The following is a 21249-nucleotide window of genomic DNA, read 5'->3' on the forward strand; positions in this document are numbered from 1 at the left end:
CTTAGCCTACATTCCTACTGTCACGTAGGCCCCCCGAGCAAGCACTAGGGTGACTGGGTAAAGAGACTGATTGACACCTGTAGGACAGATCTTCTTGTATAACTATCGAGATGGATGCCCTCTGCTGGACAGTATTGTAGTTCACAGATATTTTCACATTCTGTGCAATTTTAAGAATCCATCCATAATACTCCTCCCACTGACTTCCTTATCTCAAATCTTCTTCCTTCCAAGTAACTGACCAACCTATTAGCTACTGTGCATAAATCAGTACAGATCCATACCTCAGATCAACTCTTCTTCCTAAAAAAGAGGACAACCAGATGTACTATTCAAAGTTATATCCACTGGGAGAATTTCTCTCCCTCACTATCTTTCAGGGCCACCCCATTATGGTGTGGACACAGAATTCTGTGGCTGTCTGCTTCAAGTTGGTGCTAGCATATCATGCAGACCATTAATAAACCAGGCCTAAACTTTTTCTTCCTCTGCTAAATGGCTATGAGCCTATAGATAATGGGTTGGAAAAAAACAAACAAACAAAAAAAAACACATAGCAAAGAAGTAATGGCAGGTCCAATGGACATTTGTTCCATGTGATTTACTTGTGTCTTCCAGATAATCTCAGGCCACCTCAGTGTATACTCTTCCATTTGACAATGGAATTCTGCTGCCCATGTTCAACTTATGACTCAGTAAATTAGGTAACACCCAATTTCCTTTTTTATTTTTTTTTATTTTACTTTAAGTTCTGGGATACCTGTACAGAATGTGCAGTTTTATTACATAGGTATGCACATGCCATTGTAGTTTGCTGCACCTATCAACCCGTCATCTAGGTTTTAAGCCCCACATGCATTAGGTATTTGTCCTAGTGCTCTCCCTCCCCTTGCCCCCAACCCCTCCCTGCTTGACAGGCCAGGCCCCGTGTGTGATGTTCCCCTCCCTGTGTCCACGTGTTCTCATTGTTCAACTCTCACTTATGAGTGAGAACATGCAGGGTAACACCCAATTTCTAAAGAGCAGTTCATGTCACATAGTTACTTAGTATCCTATGGTCAGGAGTCTAGCCTCTACTAAGGCCTAGAAGTAAATCAAGAGTTGCCTTTCAAAAAAGGCATATTCTTACACCAAAATCCTAGGGATCTGCATTGGGATTCTCCTATTGGGCTTGCAAGAGACTCCATACAGTATCCTACTTACCACTGGGATTGCTGAATCCTAAAGCCTAAGTGTCAGGGCAGCTTGCGTCAGGGCAGCTTGCATCATAGCCTGGACCTTCTGTAGTACATTATATTGTTCCAAGTGATATGAACAAGGTGGCAGTCATACAGGTTACATGGGTCAAAGAGTAGCAAATGCAGTACATTGTCTCAAAATAAAAACAGGCCAAACAAACACTGTGCATCTTTAAGGTGGATGATACAAGGTAGAGCACTACTTCCTTGTTAGAAATTTCACGAATGTGTCAGGTTCCTGAACTGGGTTTATCTCTAGTTCTCTGATATAGTGGTATTTTTTAAAGTATGTAGGGTGGTTGCTACTTCCTGCTCACAAGGTGCAACTTCCATAATGTTATCAAGATAAAAGACTACCATGATATTCTATTGGATATTACGGAAACAAAGGTCCCTCTGGAATGATACTCTATCATAGAACAGAAGTCTTTAAATATCCCTGAGGTAATACAATGACAGTGCTGTTGCAACCATGTGAAAGCAAACTGCTTCTGATTATTTTTGCTGATGGGAATTGAAAAAGAAGCTACTTTCTAGTTTTCAAGTCAATAGCTACCCTCTAGGTGCCAAGAACTGTTCTGATTTGCTCTAGTAAAGATCCCCCACATGTGGAACCACAACTATGATTGGCATCAACATTTGATTAAATTTTTAATAATCCACAGACATTCTCCAAAACTAATTTGGCTATTGCATGAGCCAAGATGAGTTAAAAGGAAAAGACTTGTATCTTTCATATCTTTAATGGTGGCACTAATCTCTGTGATTTCCCCAGTGATCAAGTTTAAATTTGGTATTCAACTTTGGCGTGGGTAAGAAGTTAGCTAGGGAGGTTACACTTGTCCCTACCAATCATAATATCTCCCTATAAACCTAATGTAGGAATTCTGCAACTCAATATATCTATATTCACACATATTTTAGGACTGGAAAAATAACTCCGGAGTGGATCTTTAGTCCCACTTGACTTTCTTAAATCTCTAATCACTGGAATTTTGGTGGTATTTTGAGACTGCAGAGATTAGTATTCAGAGCTAATATCAATTAACCTCCAGAGCATATGAGAATCTCCCATTCCCTAGTTCACAATCACCCTGGTAAAAGGATACAAGTGCCTCTGGAAATGGCCTTAGGGAAAAGTCACCATTTATACCTGACTGCACTATGGGACTCTTCCTCAAAGACATCTGGCCTCACCCTTAATTAAGGGACTCCAGGTTTGTGAACTGGTTTATGTCTAAGATTCAGGTAATATGTCTTGAATCTCTATTACAGTGATTTCGGTTAGGTTTCTACCTATCAGTCCCAGGATTTTTCCATCTACATATGTCAAATAGCACTTAAGCAGGCTGATGGTTTTATTCATTCCTAGAGACTCAGGGATCAATAGGATACCACCACCTATACTTGCAGTCAAAACATCCCGATTTTCACCTCTTCCTGAAGGTTATTATAGTAACTGTGCTAAACATGCCTTTGACAGTTAAGCCTCTACCAGGATATAAAATCATGGATCCCAGTTTCAATGTGGGCTCGTGATCATCATCTCTAATCTACTGAGGGCAGCTACAGAAGAATTTTTCAAGGGTATCTGTTCTCCCTCATTCAATGCCTTGAAAAGAGTAAATTCTATGGGCCCTCCTGGGCATGGTGTGAATAGAGTATGACTAAGCAGAATGACTATAATAGAGCAAATCCAACATCCTATCTCCCTAAACCTTGAGATTCTTTCTTCTACAGTATGCCAGGGAAATTCTGGCATCTCAGCATATAGATCATAAGCTATTATTGAGAACAAGCTTCTAGTAACCCACTTAGAAGGACTTGCAGATGCTCAAGTCAACACAGCAAATCTGAATCCCAGGTAAGTATTTAGCAAGATCCTACAGCTTCTTCATTGTATAAGCTCTCCTCCAAGAGCATTCTGTGTACTTCCCCATTAGGGCTATACTGAAACTCTTTCTTCCAACTCATGTTTCTAAGCCTCATTCATATCTGCTCAAATGCCCCCATCCCATGTCATAGGTCCTAGGCCATCTTCACCTGTGCCCTTACCTTAGCATAACAGAACTAGGTCTCACATTTAATTAATATTGCAACTCCAAAGCCTTCATAGTCAGGCCCTGGACTTGATCCTCAGCCATATCTTTCCCTTAGCTATAAGAGATAATAGATTTCTTCAAACCTGTCAAGGAAGTTTTCTGAATTTCTATTCATGCCTGATATTTGGAACCCAAGGCTATTTGTCTTTTCTTCAGGTACTCTCACAGAAGCAGTCAGAAGAGCCAAATGACACAACAATTTTAGTAAACCTCACTGTCATAGCAGCTACGTGATAGAGATTGATCTTTCAAAGTCGTGCCCTATACTGATACTCCATTTCATGCCACTACTGATAGTCTGAATAACTGTGATGCCACTCCATGCTATAGAATACCACCGTTTCATTTTCCTTGGCAAGTAGTTTATACAAGTAATCATCAGACATGCAAGTAATACCATCCTAGAAAGCCACTTTGAGAGTCTCTTTTCTGAGACTAATTCTAATCCCTATAACTTTATCAATCAGGTTTCTCGGAAGAAAAAGCACAGAAAGAGAATATTAAAAAAGGACCATTTATAAAAATCAAAGCTGGGCACAGTGGTGCACACTCATAGTCACAGCTACTTGGGAGGTTGAGGTAGTCGGATTCCTTGGGGCCAGGAGTTTGAAGCTGTGATACAGTATGATAGCACGTGTCAATAGCCACTGCATTCTAGCCTGGGCAACAGAGCAAGCACCATCTCTAATAAATAAATAAATGATAAAAAATGAGGACAGGGTTAAGCGAATCACCAATAGATAGCAAGGAATCCTGAGATTAGCAACAGTGGAAAGCCATTATTATCCTTGCTCTGCAGAGACAAAGAAAAGGAGAGCTTATTGGAATCCTGCAAGAGCTATTCAGCTGTAGGATAGGATCCCAGTCAAGCATTGTGGCTTTTTCTGCTCATAACACTAGTCTACATGAGGTGCGGGCAAACTTTGGGCACCCTTTTGAACATACCTGTTATTGTGTGAGGAAACCAATAAGGAACAGCATAAGATTATTTGTAATCTGCTATCTTTTCTCAGCTATTGAATTTGCAGACAAAATCAATTTGTGAGTTAATACAGAAATCCTTCTACCAATTTTCACATAAACCTTAAAACCACTCTGACAATAAAGGTTAATAGAAACAGCGTTTTAACTCTATTAGTCTGTTTTCACACTACTGATAAAGACATACCCAAGCGTGGGCAATTTACAAAAGAAAGAGGTTTAATTGCATGTACAGTTCCATGTGGCAGGGGAAGCCTCACAATCATGGAGAAGGAAAGGAGGAGCAAGTCACGTCCTACATGGATGGCAGCAGGAAAGGGAGGGCTCGTGCAGGGGAATACCCCATTTTAAAACCATCAGATCTCATGAGACTTATTCATTGTCATGAGAACATGACGGGAAAGATTTGCCCCCAAGATTCAATTACCTCCCACCGGGTCCCTCTCTCACATGGGAATTCAAGATGAGATGCGGGTGGGCACCCAGCCAAACTGTATCATTCTGCCCCTGGCCCCTCCCAAATCTCACGCCCTCACATTTCAAAATCAATCATGCCTTTCCAACAGTCCCCCAAAGTGTTAAATCATTTCAGCATTAACTCAAAAGTCTGCAGTCCAACATCTCATCCGAGACAAGGCAAGTCCCTTCTACCAGTGGGCCTGTAAAATCAAAAGCAGGTTAGTTACTTCCTAGATACAGTGGGAGTACAGGCATTGGGTAAATACAGCCATTTGAAATGGGAGAAATGGGCCAAAACAAAGGGATTACAGGCCCCATGCAAGTCTGAAATCAAGCAGGGCAGTCAAATCTTAGAGCTCCAAAATGATCTCCTTTGACTTCATGTCTCACATCTAGGTCACGCTGATGCAAGAGGTTGGTTCCCATGGTCTTGGGCAGCTCTGCTCTGTGGCTTTGCAGGGTACAGGCTTTGCAGAGGTACAGCCTCCCTCTGGCTGCTTTCATGGGATGGTGTTGCGTGTCTGCAGCTTCTCCATGTGCACGGTGCAAGCTGTCAGTGGATCTACCATTCTGGGGTCTGGAGGACAGTGACCCTCTTCTCACAGCTCCACTAGACAGTGCCCCAGTAGGAACTCTGTGTGGGGGCTCTGACCCCACATTTCCCTTTCGCACTGCCCTAGCAGAGGTTCTTCATGAGAGCCCTAGCCCTGCAGAAAACTTTTGCCTTGACATCCAGGCATTTCTATACATCGTCTGAAATCTAGGCAAAGGTTCCCAAACCTCAATTCTTGACTTCTGTGTACTAGCAGGCTCAACACCATGTGGAAGCTGCCAAGGCTTGAGGCTTGCACCCTCTGAAGCCATGGCCCCAGCTCTATGTTGGCCCCTTTCAGCTGCGGCTGGAGCAGCTGGAATGCAGGGCACCAAGTCTCTAGTCTGCACGCAGCACAGGGACCCTGGGTCTAGCAAACGAAACCACTTTTTCCTCCTAGGTCTCCAGGCCTGTGATGGGAAGGTCTGCCAGGAAGACCTCTGATGTGCCCTGGAGGCATTTTCCCCATTGTCTTGGGAATTAATATTCAGCTCTTCGTTACTTATGCAGATTTCTGCAGACCACTTGAATTTTTCCTCAGAAAATAGGATTTTTCTTTTCCATTGTATTGTCAGGCTGCAAATTTTCCAAACTTTTATGCTCTGCTTCCCTTATAAGACTGAATGCTTTTAACAGCACCCTAGTCACCTCTTGAATGCTTTGCTGCTTAGGTATTTCTTCTGCCAGATACCCTAAATCATCTCTCTCAAGTTCAAAGTTCCACAAACCCCTAGGGCAGGGGCAAAATGCCACCAGTGTCTTTGCTAAAATATAACAATAGTCACCTTTGCTCCAGTTCCAACAAGTTCCTCATCTCCATCTGAGACTACCTCAGCCTGGACATATTGTTATATCACTATCGGCATTTTTGTCAAAGCCATCCAACAAGTCCCTAGGAAGTTCCAAACTTTCCCACATTTTCCTGTCTTCTCCTGAGCCCTCCAAACTGTTCCAACCTCTGCCTGTTACCCAGTTCCAAAGTCGCTTCCACATTTTCAGGTAACTGTTCAGCAACATCTCACTCTACTAGTACCAATTTTTTTTTTTTTTTTTGAGACAGAGTTTCACTCTTGTTGCCCAGGCTGGAGTGCAATGGTACAATCTTGGCTCACTGCAACCTCTGCTTCCTGGGTTCAAGCGATTCTCCTGCCTCAGCCTTCCGAGTAGCTGGGATTACAGGCATGCACCACCACACCTGGCTAATTTTGTATTTTTAATAGAGACAGGGTTTCTCTATGTTGGTCAGGCTGGTCTTGAACTCCTGACCTCAGGTGATCTGCCTACCTTGGCCTCCCAAAGTGCTGGGAGTACAGGCATGGACCACAGTGCCAGACCTCAATTTAATTAATTCGTCTGTTTTCATGCTGCTGATAAAACAAACCTGAGACTGGGCAATTTACAAAAGAAAGAGGTTTAATTGGACTTACAGTTTCATGTGGCTGGGAAGCCTCACAATCATGGCAGAAGGCAAGGAAGAGCAAGTCATGTCTTACACGGATGGCAGCAGGCAAAAAGAGGGAGTTTGTGCAGGGGAACTCGTCTTTTTAAAACCATCAGATCTTGTGAGACTTATTCACTATCACGAAAACAGCATGGGAAAGACTTGCCCTCATGACTCATTACCTCCTACTGAGTCCCTCCTACAACACGTGGGAATTCAAGATGAGATGTGGGTGGGGACACAGACAAACCATATCTGTAACATATCTGATGATCAATTCAAACTGGATGAAAGGGATATTGACTGCCTTCCTCACCTCTTCTTTTTAAAACTCTTATCCTAATGACCTGATACTGATTCTGAATGAGATACATGTTCTATTGCCATCCAGAACAAAATATATAAGAATTGCCCTATATTTGGAAAACATGGTTTATGCCTCAAAAGACAAGTGGCCCTAATTAATAAAACAATAGTTTAATAATAATTATTTAAAAATCCAAATCATAGTTGTGGCATTGTCTTCCAACACTTAATTGATTTCTGTTTAACAGATCTATAGAGCAGTCAACTGAATCACATAGAGTTACATGTTGAAATTAGTTTATGTTGGCAGATTAATCAGGAGATTACCATATTGCTTAAATCTGTATGTTCAATAGACTAAAGTTATTGTCCTTATGCTCTGTCTTATCACACTTGAAGGTTTAACTAGCCATTTTGTCTTGGATAATAAATTGTGAAACTTAGCTTTATAAAAGATAAAGCATTTTATGTCCCCCAATTCTTTTTTATTCAGCCTTGGCTAAAGTTAGAGCTAAAACTAGAGCCCATAGATTACAGTTAGCATCTTACCAAAGAACTCTGAAAGAAGGGAAGTACATTACAAAGTATGTGACAAACCATTATCGTATATTATACTGATAAGGGTAAAAGCTGAAAAATACAATATGTGTCAGCATGAAGACACTAAGAATGCATGACAATTAGGTTGGAATGAAGGACCTATCAAGCCATATTTATTCTTATTCCATACCTTGTCATATGAAATTGGGTGGTTTGTAAGAAACTCTCTAGTCAGTTTCCATGACATAACTAACTATTATTACATAAACTTCAACTTTGAAATTATTTGCTTAATTGTCCAGGATGTAAAATTAAATTTACTCAGTGTATATTTAAGTAAATTGAATTTGAATTTCTTTACAAAGCAACCCACTTCACTGATCTTGTTAAAATTAACTCAACCAGTATTTTAAAAATCCTTAAGATTCTTTTGGAGTTAGTATAAAACAAATGTTTTCCTCTTTGCATGAATTGCGGTACAAGTAAAATAATGATTATAGCAGACACATTTTTTAGTCACCACATAGAGTCTTGACTTTTTCCATGCTATCTGCCTCTAGGTTGATAGTCAAAGCATATGGATCTGCCATTACTGGCAATATAAAATATCTGCACTCCAGGGTCTTGTTGAAGCCTATGACCTCAAACATTTTATTGCCTAATTCATTTTAAATGCTGTATTTCAAGAATAACATGCTTAAAGGATTGTCAGGATATTTATCCTTGTCTCAAACTGGGCATTCAGTTTCTACTTTATGAATAAAGCTCATTAAATAAAATTTTTTGAAATCTTCGCATCAGGAAAATATGTGCCTCTTTCTTGATCAATTGGTTACTCTTGATCTCAAAAACACTACAAAATCCTCTGGTTGGCTGATTTGTTGCACTGTTCTGGGTTCGTATTTTCCTTCTCTTTAACTTCATACTAGTTTGCCCACTTATTTTTATCTTGCTTTATAGTATGTGTTTTCTGTATGCTGCCTGAAATTCCCTGGAGTAATGCAAGTATAAATATGTAAGAATAAACATACTTCAGACTAGGTAAAGGATCAATGCTTATAGGACCAGAGGAAAAAAGTCCCAAATGAATTTATGACAGTAAACAAGTACTAAGATACCAATAGAACATTTGAAGAGATTTTGAGTCATCGAAGCCAAAAGTATGTGCCCACCAAAACAAGTGCCAAGAATCTTTGAAAGAAGGAACTGTTCTTCAACAATTTTTTCAATGCAGCAAACACATAGGCTTTGTCCATGCAGCATGTAAGTCTGGGCTTACTTATGTTCTCCAAATAAGTGTCCTTTGTGTGTGGAGCACAAGAAAATACATATATGCCCTGTCCTGTTAAGGTGCGAATTTAATTTCTACATTACACAATTATCAACAATCAGGAGTATATTTCTCAAGAACAGAATTAAAAATTGGATGTTCAAAGCCACATGCCAACATCTCCAACTTGCTCTTTTGTGATGTTTCAGTCACTAAATGCAGTGGCTGAGTGTTATCTGGCTTTTCTGTTCAAATTCTCTAAGAGGCTCTAGAAATAACTTAGCCAGTATAATGTAACACTGGCAACTTAATTTCTACCTTCAGAACAAGACTGGAACTGAAACTGCAAACAGCTTGTGAAATATCAGCCAAATTACTTCCCCGAACTCCTGTTCCATATATGCTGTGCATTGTTAAGTATTTTAAGACCTCTTATATTCGATAACCCCCTTTACAATCCTGTAAAACGCTTTATAAACACTTTCCTGTGTGTCAGATGCAAAATCTTACCCTCTTCAAGCTGCAGATAAGGACATTGAGATGTTGCCAAATACGCTGTTTTGTCCCAGAGCACATACTGAGGAAGTGGTAGAACCAGAACCAGTCTGTGACCCCCGACTTTGTTTTACTTTTGCGGAACTCCTGATCTCATTAAAGGTGCAATACCAGCGATGAGACACTGCGTGTGGCCAACAGGGACAAAGGCCACTGAGCAGTCCTAGGAATTCAGACTTTCAGAAATGTCTCAGAAGAACTAAGTAGAAGACAGGTTGTGCAGGTGTGCAGTGCAGCCTCAAACTGGTACCACCGGGAATGGTTTGCAAAACAGGAAGGTGCAGTAGGGTGTGCCGGGACTTAGTTAACCTGGCACTCCCCCACCTCCTTCCCCGGCGCCCCGCTGCCAGGTTACTTCTGGCCCGGTGCCCTTAACGTATCTTTTCCGTGTTTAACTTAGAGGGCTACGTTCCCATCGCCCTTCTTCCTCTACCCGTCACCCTACAGGCCTACCTGACAAATGTGGGGACGGTTTAGCCAAGGCCCGTTGGCCCACGAATGCCCAGGGGTGTCCCTTATTTTTGAGAGTGGGAGGGAGACAGCTCAGGCTCTGCAATGACGCGCCCGGCTAGGGGGGCGCGGTGGCGCGGTCGGGAGGGTGTTGTGTCTTCAGCAGGCCTCAGGGCGGCACTCTGGTTCCGCGGCCGGAGCGCTCGGGCGGGCCGCTGGGCGCCGACCCATGCTGGCTGGGAACGTGTCTCCCGGTGACGCAGCCCCGGGTGGGGAACGTGGTGCGGCGGCGGCGACCGTACGCGCCTCCGCCGCCCCCGAGAGGACGCGCGGTGCAGCGGCTGAGTGGCGGCGGCGGCGGCAAACGCGGAGGTGCCGGTTGGCGCGGGGGAGGAGGACGCGGGTGCGGTCTAGGAAGTAGGTCCCGGGCTCCTCCGCGCTCAACAAAGAGCGGGGCCGCCCCCATCAGGTACCGAGCCGGCCCTGGGCCCCGGCGCGGGGGGAGGCCCCGTTGGGCAGTTCGCGGGCGGCCGGGGAGGGGGAAGGGCCGCAGCCCGAACGGGGATACTGGACGCCGGGGGCCCTTCGAGGCCCGTTTCTCTTCCACGGCCGCTGGCAGAACGGAAGGGAAGGGGCCGGGCCGCGAGGGGTCGTAGCCCGCGACGCCGACCCGCCTTTGCTCGTCCCTCGTGCAGGCGGAGCTGCCGGCAGAGGCTCCATGTTGGGAAGCGGCGCCGTTCGTGCTCGTTAGCGGGAATCGGGGAGCCGCCGGCTGAGCCGGCGGGGACCGGGCCCTAAGCGAAGATGGAGGCCCCGCTGCGGCCTGCCGCGGACATCCTGAGGCGGAACCCGCAGCAGGACTACGAGCTTGTCCAGAGGGTCGGCAGCGGCACCTACGGGGACGTCTACAAGGTAAGTGAGGCTGGCCCTGCTTTTTTTTTTCCTGCGGTCGACTGGGTCCCGGGACTGGGACGAGTATTGGGACAAGAGGAGGATGCTTTTATTGTTGCCTCTAGGGGGAAAAGCGGCCGAGGTCCCTTTTACTCGGTTCTGAGCAACCTCGACTCGTAGCTTATTCTAATCTCTACCAACAAGCAGAACTAACCACACAGTTGCAAACCGCTGTTGCACTTTTTTGTGGTTTAAAGGCTTTTTAATAGGGCTTATTTATGGTATTGAAGGGAATTTGAATCTGCTTGTGGAATTACACCGAAGGGTGCTCTAGTGTTAGCATGGAAAAATGCTTCATGGAAGATAGAAAAGAATATTGACATTCAGACATTTGCATTCTTTTAAAAAAAAAATTTGTTTTAATGGATGAGTTTGGCTAAAAAAGCCATATAAAACCCTGTCTCTGAGCTTTAACTGTAAGCAAACTAATATTGGTGACATGTATGCAAACATTATCCCATATAAAAAGATGCTTTTCCTGGTGGAAGTTTGATCGTTTGTTTTTGGTTGACGATAAAAATGTGATATTAACTTGCTGGGTTTTGTTTTACTTTAGCGGTTCCTTTCAGGGATTTATAACATCCCATAACCATGAGTGGATATGAGCTGATGTCTTTGTATTGTGCTCTTTTGTAATACTTAAGACAAACGATGAGAGTGAGTTACTCCTAATTTAGGATTTTAAAAAGCATTGTAGAGAAGCAAACCCAATTCCCCAAATCCGCTGAGTTATTGAGTGATTCAGAGGAAAGAGATTGAGATTGCCTTATGCTTTTTGTTGTGCGTTCCAAAAAGGGAATAGCGTTGTTTATTGGATTTGATCATAATACATATCCCATTGTGCCAAACAACACTTCTGCATATCCGCTGAGATGGTTTTGTGTCATTTGGGTAATTAACCAGTAGATTCCTCTGGGGTTTTGTTGTTGTTTTGCACAGGTGGTTCCTCTCTTTCTACTTACTTTTAATTTCCTCCCTATTAATATCACCCTTTCAAGGTGGTGATACTATAGCCCTAGCACTGTTCGATTCTACTGAGATATACTGTAATGGATAGGCTTTTTATTCCTTAAACAAGCATTCGAGTCTTCTGTACCAGTCACTGATAGAGGTACTGAGGTGATGAATTGTGAGCAAGGTTCCAGCTCTTACCTTTTGAATACCTTTGAACTCAGCGTGTATGATTGTAACAATCCTCTTCTTCTTTATGTAAAATTAGAGGTAGTTAACTTAGTTGTTTATCCAAGGATTAGCTATTTTGTGGAATGCTCTTTAGAAAATTGAAATTCCTGTTTCCTTTCTCAGTCTCATTTTTTAGTCATCTTTGTCTTATGATTCACTGTGTATTAGACCAGTTCCGTTTAGTTCATGTTAATTTACAATAGTATAAATTCTACTTGTTGTATATATTCTCTTCTCCCTACTACAATAAAGTTTTAGGAGTGTTTTCCCCACAAAGATCTTAAGACGTGCACCCTTTTTCTTCATAGATATGGTAACTAAAGCAACTATCTGGAGCAGGATTTTATTCATGCTAGGGAAAAAGCAAAGATTATGTTTAAGGGGCAGCTAATGCCTGCCTTTTACCCTGGTGCCTTCCTGCCCTAGTCTCTCTTCTGCAGTTCCCAAACAGAGGATCAAAAACTGAATATTCTTCACCCTCTACCTTCACCCCTTAACACATGGTCCCCGACTCTCAGTGTTGCTTCCTCACACTTACATGTATATTCATTGCACACTAGGCCAGCCTCTGATTCTAAACATCCTTAAGGCATTTGTAGCTCCTTGTCTTTTGTTTTCCTTTGTTCTAATTACTTGGAAGCACCTTCCACCCCTCCATTTCCACCTGTTGCTATAATACCTGTCCATGAAAACCTTACCCAAATGCTCCTGGGCAAGACCTAGCCCTTCCCCCTTATTTCTCAGCCTCATCTACCACTCTCCTTAGTCATTCTGCTCTAGTCACACCGGCCTGCTTGCTGCTCCTTAAACGTAATAACCATCTCCCCGTCTTTGGGTCCTTGTTCTTGCTATTTCCTCTCTTCGTAATGTCTCCCCCTTCCCACCACCCCCTACTGTAGGGCTTGCTCCCTTCCTCCTTTTTTTCACACCCTCTCAAATCTTTTTTTCACACCCTCTCAAATCTTTTTTTCACACCCTCTCAAATCTTTTTTTCTACTTTGTTTCTTGCTTTGTACTTATCACCAACAAAATGTTTTACTTATTTTTTTTCTTGTTTTTTATTTATCTTGATTCACTAAAATACTCCATGATGGCAGGGATTTTATTTATTTATTTTTTTTTTATTATACTTTAAGTTCTAGGGTACATGTGCATGACGTTTATATCATGTATAACTCCCCCATGCAATCCCTCCCTCCTCCCCCCTCCCCATGATAGGCCCCAGTGTCTGATGTTCCCCTTCCCGAGTCCAAGTGATCTCATTGTTCAGTTCCCACCTATGAGTGAGAACATGCGGTGTTTGGTTTTCTCTTCTTGTGATAGTTTGCTAAGAATGATGGTTTCCAGCTGCATCCATGTCCCTACAAAGGATGCAAACTCATCCTTTTTTATGGCTGCATAGTATTCCATGGTGTATATGTGCCACATTTTCTTAATCCAGTCTGTCACAGATGGACATTTGGGTTGATTCCAAGTCTTTGCTATTGTGAATAGTGCCGCAATAAACATACGTGTGCATGTGTCTTTGTAGTAGAGTAATTTATAATCCTTTGGGTATATACCCAGTAGTGGGATGGCTGGGTCATATGGTACATCTAGTTCTAGATCCTTGAGGAAACGCCATACTGTTTTCCATAATGGTTGAACTAGTTTACAATCCCACCAACAGTGTAAAAGTGTTCCTATTTCTCCACATCCTCTCCAACACCTGTTGTTTCCTGACTTCTTAATGATTGCCATTCTAACTGGTGTGAGATGGTATCTCATTGTAGTTTTGATTTGCATTTCTCTGATGGCGAGTGATGACGAGCATTTTTTCATGTGTCTGTTGGCTGTATGGATGTCTTCTTTTGAGAAATGTCTGTTCATATCCTTTCCCCACTTTTTGATGGGGTTGTTTGTTTTTTTCTTGTATATTTGTTTGAGTTCTTTGTAGATTCTGGATATTAGCCCTTTGTCAGATGAGTAGGTTGCAAAAATTTTTTCCCATTCTGTAGGTTGCCTGTTCACTCTGATGGTAGTTTCTTTAGCTGTGCAAAAGCTCTTTAGTTTAATTAGATCCCATGTGTCAATTTTTGCTTTTGCTGGATGGCAGGGATTTTAATCTCTTCACTGCTCTGTCTCTGATTATGCCTACCACAGAGTACTTCCTAAAAATTTGATGAATAAATGAATGAACGAAATCAGACTCTGTCACCTAGTTCTCTGAGCATATGCTTTTGACATAACACTAAGTTAGCATTTAGTACTCTGTGTATGCCTGTAATGCCCTCTGTTTGTTTCTTTAGTTACAGGGTCTCACTCTGTCCCCCAGGCTAGAGGGCAGTGGCGATCTTGGTTCGTTGAAACCTCAATCCCCCTGGCTGAAGTGATCCTCCCACCTCAGCCTCCCAAGTAGCTGGCACTACAGGCGAGCACCACCACGTCTGGCTAATCTTTGTATTTTTTTAGTAGAGAGGGGATCTTGCCATGTTTCCCAGGCCGGTCTTGAACTCCTGAGATCTGCCTGCCTCAGCCTCTGGAAGTATTGAAACTACAGGCATGAGCCACCACATCCGGCCCTAGGATGCTTTCTAGTGATACCCTGCATGTGTATTTTTATTACACATTTCAACTATTTGAGTTCTCTGGGGAAATATTTCTGAAAAACTATTTTATAGTATATCCACTATCAGTGATCTAAGTCCTATAGAATTTTGTCAGTTTAAATTTACTCCTTAGTATGCCTAAAAACATGTAACCTGAAACTCTAGTGCTGCATTTTTTAAGCTCTGGGCAATTAGAATAATTTTACTATTTATCACTGTGTTTCTGATAAGCTGAAAATCCTAGGAAGTTTTAGAAGTATTTTCAGTGTAGGATATAAACTAGTGAAATAACTACAGTAAAGAATAATGAAGGTAAATTAGCCACTGTTCTAGTCAGATAATATCCCCCCCCTTTTTTTTTTGAGACAGGGTCTTGCTGTTTAGGCTGGAGTCCAGTGGCACGATCAGCTCACTGCAGCCTTGAACTCCTGGGCTTAAGGGATTCTCCCTCCTCAGGCTCCTCAGTAGCTGGGACTACAAGTGTGTGTGTGGCAACATGCCTGGCTAATTTTTTTTTTTTTTAATGTAAAGACAGGGTCTCCTTATGTTGCCCAAGCTGGTCTCAAATTCTTGACCTCATGTGATCCTTCTGCCTCAGTCTCCCGAAGGGCTAGGGTTAATGGGTGTGAGCTACCAAGCCTGGACTTATCCCCACTTTTTTTTTTACACCTTAGGTATCTTTTGAAGCAGGAGCTTTAAAAGGACTATGGCTTTCAGATTCTTCGTGATGTTGTGTTCATCAATACCACACATCCCCTTTGAAGCTTCCATCTTTCCTGAGAATTCCCAAGAGGGAGAGTTCAATCTTATATTGGCTGTTCCTTGGTTGAAAGAAGAGGAGGAACATAGGATTCTTTTAGATAAATGGAGCGAATCATGGAGGGCAAGAGCAAGAAATGGTAGAGGGGAAAGAAACACAGAAGACAAAAGAAATTTGGTGGATGGTGGATGAAGGATTAAATTTCAACTAAGCAGCTTTTATTTGTAATTACTGTAAAAATTTAGATTTGCCAACAGGAAGGATAAATCTGGAGATTTAGATTCTCAACTACCTTCTGACCACAAGGATCTAGAACGTCTACAGCATCATGATACAGTTCGTAATCAGTAGTACAAGCCATTTGGGCAGTCCTTATCCAAATATTTGTATCAAAATTGTTTCCAGCCTAGATTTCAGAGAAGTTCTGGGAATCTGGCTTTTTATTTTTATTTATTATTATTTTTACCTTTCATAGAATATAAATTTAGACTGGGCAATCCCATGAATTTTTTTCTAACCTTTATTGCTTTATCTGATTGATTATAGAAGAATAACATGTTTAGTTCCCAGAGGACAGAAACAGATGTCTCTTGCACATCTGTGTAATGTAACAAATGCTCAATAAATATTGTTGAACAAATTAGTTGTAGAAAATTAATGAGAGATAAGTACTGCTAATAATTTCATACAGTTTATTTCAGGCTTTTTTCCTAAATGTTTTTAAGCCAATATTTCCAAAATGGTTTTTATATTTAATTTATGATTGGGATTATGATATAACTCTTTTCTGATTGATTGAAATGATCAGCATTTTCCCTAGTCGTTAAATATTCTACAAACATACTAATTTTTCTTTTTTTTTGGTGACAGAGTCTTTCTCTATTCCCCAGGCTAGAGTGCAGTGGTGTAATCACACAAAAGAATTTTTTTTTTTTTTGAAGCGGAGTCTCGCAATGTCGCCAGGCTGGAGTGCAGTGGTGCGATCTCAGCTCACTGCAACCTCTGACTCCCTGGTTCAGGCAATTCTCCTGCCTCAGCCTCCCAAGTAGCTGGGATTACAGGCATGTGACACCACAGCCAGCTAATTTTTGTATTTTTGGTAGAGATGGAGTTTCACCATGTTGGCCAGGATGGTCTTGATCTCCTGACCTTGTGATCTGCCCGCCTCAGCCTCCCAAAGTGCTGGAATTACAGGTGTGAGCCACCGCACCCTGTCAGAATTACTATTTTTAAAGGATCCATTGAATGAACCTTCATTTAGTTAATTATTGTAAGTTGCATATTTGTTATTTCTAGTTTTCAAACTTTTTTTGCAATTATAAATGATACTATAATTTGTGTAGAAGTCTTTGTCATGTAGTCTTGTCACTAACATGGGTTCCTTTGGATGCTAGATGAAGTAGGTCTGCTATGAGGAATCTCCTTTATGCCTTCACTTCCCTTTCCTCCATCCAAGAGTCACCATTCTGGAATGGCTTTAGGCACTTTGAAACATATCCCAAGATCCCATTTTATAGAGACAAAGCTTAATGTATCATCACACTTCTATAATAAGCATTCATTCATTAAAGAAGTATTTATTAGGTGCTGACAATGTGTTAGGGTATGGGGATGCAAACATGAGATAAAGAAAGTACACTATCAATAAGGAACATATAGTTTAGTCAAGAAAACAGACGTGGCCAGGCACAGTGGCTCACGCCTGTAATCCTAGCACTTTGGGAGGCCAAGGCTGGTGGATCACCTGAGGTCAGGAGTTTGAGCCTGGCCAACATGGCAAAACCCTGTCTCTTTTAAAAATGCAAAAATTAGCCGGGCATGGTGGCGGGCACCTGTAATCCCAGCTACTTGGAAAGCTGAGGCAAGAGAATTGCTTGAACCTGGAGGACAGAGGTTGCAGTGAGCTGAGATTGTGCCACTTCACTCCAACCTGGGCAACAAAAGCAAAACTCCATCTCAAAAAAACAAAAAAGAAAACAGACATGTAAGCAGTCATAATTTGTTAGAAAATTATGTGCCGTAGAAGAGAAGTGGAAGAAATGCCCAACTCTGTCTTTATTGGGGATGAAAGAAGGGAGAGGGGAGTGTGAATCAAGGAAGATTAACAGAGGAAGGGGCATTAACTGGATTTTTAAAAGAAGACGAGTGGTTTCTAGGTAGAGGAGATAGGAAAAGATATTCCAGACTTTGGGAATGGTATGTGCAAACACCTGGAGGCTTGAGAAACTGTGATGAGTTTTGAGAGGTCTGCATCTGTATTCATTCCAGGTTCAGTGTGACATCTGGCAGAGATGTCATTTCAATTATTTTTTTTTTTTATAGATGGAGAATAGAGGCTATTTTCTGGCAGGAAACACCAGCTAATGGACCCTGTGTGTCATATCAAAGAATTTGGACCTTTTCAATTATTTATTTTTATTTTTTTGAGATGGTCTTACTCTGTCACTTAGGCTGTAGTGTAGTGGCATGATCTCGGCCCACTAGACCCTCTGCCTCCCAGGCCCACGTGATCCTCCCACTTCAGCCTCCTGAGTAGCTGGGACTGGCACACACTGCCATGCCCAGCTAATTTTTGTATTGTTATTGTTTTTTTTTAAAGATGGAATTTTGCCATGTTGCCCAGGCTGGTCTCAAACTCTGGGGCTCAAGCAATTGACCCACCTCTGCCTCCCAAGGTGCTGGGATTATAGGTGTGAGTACACCGTGCCCTGCCTAGGGAAACACTTTTTAGGAGGAAATATCTTACAGTGTAGTGTATAGATTTTACAAAGTGGCCAGAAATGTAGAGACCAGTTCCTGAATAATCCAGATGAGAGCTTATGCAAGACTAAATTTAGGCGGTGGTATAGAAGATGAAAGGAAGGGATGGATTTGAGTCATATTTAGAAGAGGATCAAAAACACCTGGTAATTGGGGGAGCCGGGGGGAGGTGGATGGGAAGGAGGAGAAGGGTAATTGATGGCATTTAGAATTTCTGGCTTGAGTGAGACTACATTGATGCTATCAACAGAGTTAGGAAATACCAAATTTGTGGAGTCTGGATTTTGTGTTTGGTTTTGAATATAAGGCATTGCATAGGTGAATATGTCTGGTAGGTGGTAGGAAATGCAACTCTGGCCTTGAGAGTTCTGGACTGGGGATACAGGTTTGGGAGTCATCATCACTTTATGGGTGGTACGTGTGAAATATAGGTGAGGTCACCCAGGAGAGTTTGTAGGAGAGCTGAGGAAAGGCTGTAACCTTAGAGGGGTGGCAGAGAAAATAATACATTGAAGGTGTCTGAGGAGAAACAGAGCAGTATGAGGAAGTTCTTTTCATAAGAACCAAAAGTTTCAAGAGATCATCTCTACCATCTCCTGCCTCCATTCTTGTTCCTGTCTGCTCTAACTACAATGAGGAAAATAAATTCATTCTCCAAAAAATATAAATCTGAAGTTTTGTGTCATATCTCCTTTATTTCCCTTGTCCGTAGAATAAAGTCTTAGAATAATATGCCTATTAAGGCCCTGCTTATCCCAATACTGTATTCATACTGAACTTTCAGTTGTTTATATGCACTCTACTCTCCATGTCTTTCAGATTTTTGCAAGTATTCCTTTAGAACACTCTTTCTCTTCCATCTTATTGCCTGCTCTTTGGGTTTCTGTTTAAACATTACATTTCTTGGCGGAGGGGAGGAGGGGGCTTTTCTGTCCCTTAGAGTAAGTCACATCTAGCAGCTATATGTTTTCAAAGCTCTGTGTACATTTTTATCATGATACTCATCATTTATTGCTCATCATTTTTGCTTGTCTTCCTGGTAGACTCAAACTGCATGAGAACAGAGATCTTAAGTCTACTGTTGACACATCCACAGTAGGATATTGCCTAGGATATAGTATGTGCTCAATAAATATGCCTTGAAGGAGTAAGCAACATAGTGATCATGTAAGTAAGGAGTTGGGATTATAGGCATGTGCCACCATGCCCGGCTAATTTTGTATTTTTAGCAGAGACAGGGTTTCTCCATGTTGGTCAGGCTGGTCTCAAACTCCCGACCTCAGGTGATCCGCCGACCTCAGGTGATCCGCCCGCCTCAGCCTCCCAAAGTGCTGGGATTACAGGTGTGAGCCACCGCACCCGGCCCATTGTGATTTTTAATTAAGTTCAGCAGTTGGTTGTAGGTTACCAAGTCTTATGTTTTTAAGCATGAATTTGTAAGCAAAGAAAATATAGCTGTTATGTCTTTTCTCCACCAGTATACTCTGATCTTTGAATATTAAGAGTCTAGTCTGATGCCTAAAAATCTGAAGGTAATAGAAAATGGATGTATGTGTTGTTATTTCTCTGACATTTGATATTAAAACATCACCCACTTTCTTATTTTTTAATAGTAACACAGTTGAACTATGTGAATATACTGTCCTTTTTGTGTCCTGTGTCTGACATTATGAGAGACTCCTGGTTTTCATATTTGAGTGAGAGAGTGAATAACTCGGAAAAATATCTTAACAGTAGAAAATAAGAGATGAAAGATTGTCCTTCAAAAGCTTTATTTTCAATTATATTTCTTATTAAATAAATGTTATGTTAAATATTGTATAAGATCACTGCAAAAATAAAACATGTTTTATTGGGATGATGTGTTACTCTTGTGGATATTTACTATTTTATAAGTCATCTGGGTAAAATCTTATTATTTATTTTTCTTACTGTTCAGAGGTAGGCTTATTTTGTGACTGCCTAAAGAGAATATGGTTCTGATGGTGAATGTGAAGCTCTGAACCATACCTGGGAGCAAAATACATGTTCTGAAAACTGTAACAGAAGTCTTTAAAGTACTTTCAACTTGGTGAAGATAGACATAAAACAGTGCCGTCTCTAGTGCAAGTATAATGATGCATTACTAGTATAGTCCCCAAATTGACTTGTGGATACAGCTGCAACCTTGGGCTTATTCATCTAGTATTCTAGTTCTTTATTTACATAGCTTTAGCATTTTCACTTTGATCATCATTTCCAGTGTATTTTATGAAGACAAATGGGATAGAATACAGATTGACTTAGATTTCTTTTTTTAGTTTTGCTTTCAACATTTAAAAGGGTTTCACTTGTGAACTAACATTGTGGTTTCAGACCAAGAACACAGAAAGAGAAACACAAACTCTGTTAACAAGTGATACTTGTGTTTTCAGGGCTTTGTTGTCAATTTGAGAACTTTGACTAAGATAAATCACTTGGTGGTATTGGACTCTTGTGAGTATTTGCATATGGAGAGTGTTATTAGAAGGCTGTTACTTTCCAGTGACGTGAAGTATTGGTCAAGTTCGAGAGGGTAGATGACTCTCTGAGAAGTACAAGATGAATTTAGGCCTAATATAATTTTATTTCTGTTAAATGTAATCTCTCATGGAGATTTTGAGACGATGATGTGGGAAGCCCAGCTGATAGTCAGATCTGTCCTTAGAGGTGTTTGGGCTAGTGAGTCATATTGGCCCCTGCCTTCCAACATTTTTATGAAAATGAAATAGGATTAACATGACTAAGAATGACTAATGTTTGTATAACCCTCTCATGATCAGTGTGTGATTTGTTTCGCACGATAATCTAGTGAGGTAGGTGGAACAGATGTGCTATCATCCCTATTTTACTCACGAAGAAACTTACTGTTACCCTCAATCTTACTGTTAGTAGATGACACTGTAAGGACTTGAATCCAGATCTTCTGATTCCACAGTCTCTGCTCTTTCCATTATTCCAAGCCACCTTAGGACTGCATCTTTAAATTCACTACTCTACACATAGTCCTTAACACATTGTCTACCATGCTATAGGCACTATACATATTATGGTCA

The 21249-nt window shown here is 41.5% G+C and overlaps 2 protein-coding genes across 5 annotated transcripts in view; one reads left to right on the forward strand and one right to left on the reverse strand.

The window, feature by feature from the left end:
- Positions 1 to 10281, reverse strand: part of ATL1 (atlastin GTPase 1) — a 103284-nt gene extending 93003 nt beyond the window's left edge. The window contains exon 1 of the mRNA XM_033188084.1: positions 9938 to 10281. The gene's annotated coding sequence lies outside the window, so the exon portion shown is untranslated. The remainder of the gene's footprint in view (positions 1 to 9937) is intronic.
- MAP4K5 (mitogen-activated protein kinase kinase kinase kinase 5) overlaps positions 10158 to 21249 on the forward strand; it is a 116472-nt gene continuing 105380 nt past the window's right edge. Inside the window, exons 1-2 of one of the 4 annotated variants that reach the window (XM_033188081.1) lie at positions 10158 to 10351; positions 10630 to 10846. In XM_033188081.1, the coding sequence (XP_033043972.1) occupies positions 10739 to 10846 (108 nt within the window). In that variant the 5' untranslated portion in view covers positions 10158 to 10351; positions 10630 to 10738. Of the gene's footprint in view, positions 10404 to 10629; positions 10847 to 21249 lie in introns of those variants that run through there. The other 3 variants (XM_033188082.1, XM_033188080.1, XM_033188083.1) reach the window with 3 other exon arrangements.

This window comes from Trachypithecus francoisi, unplaced genomic scaffold, assembly GCF_009764315.1.
Source record: "Trachypithecus francoisi isolate TF-2019V2 unplaced genomic scaffold, Tfra_2.0 Lachesis_group3, whole genome shotgun sequence".
Taxonomy (NCBI): Eukaryota; Metazoa; Chordata; class Mammalia; order Primates; family Cercopithecidae; genus Trachypithecus; species Trachypithecus francoisi.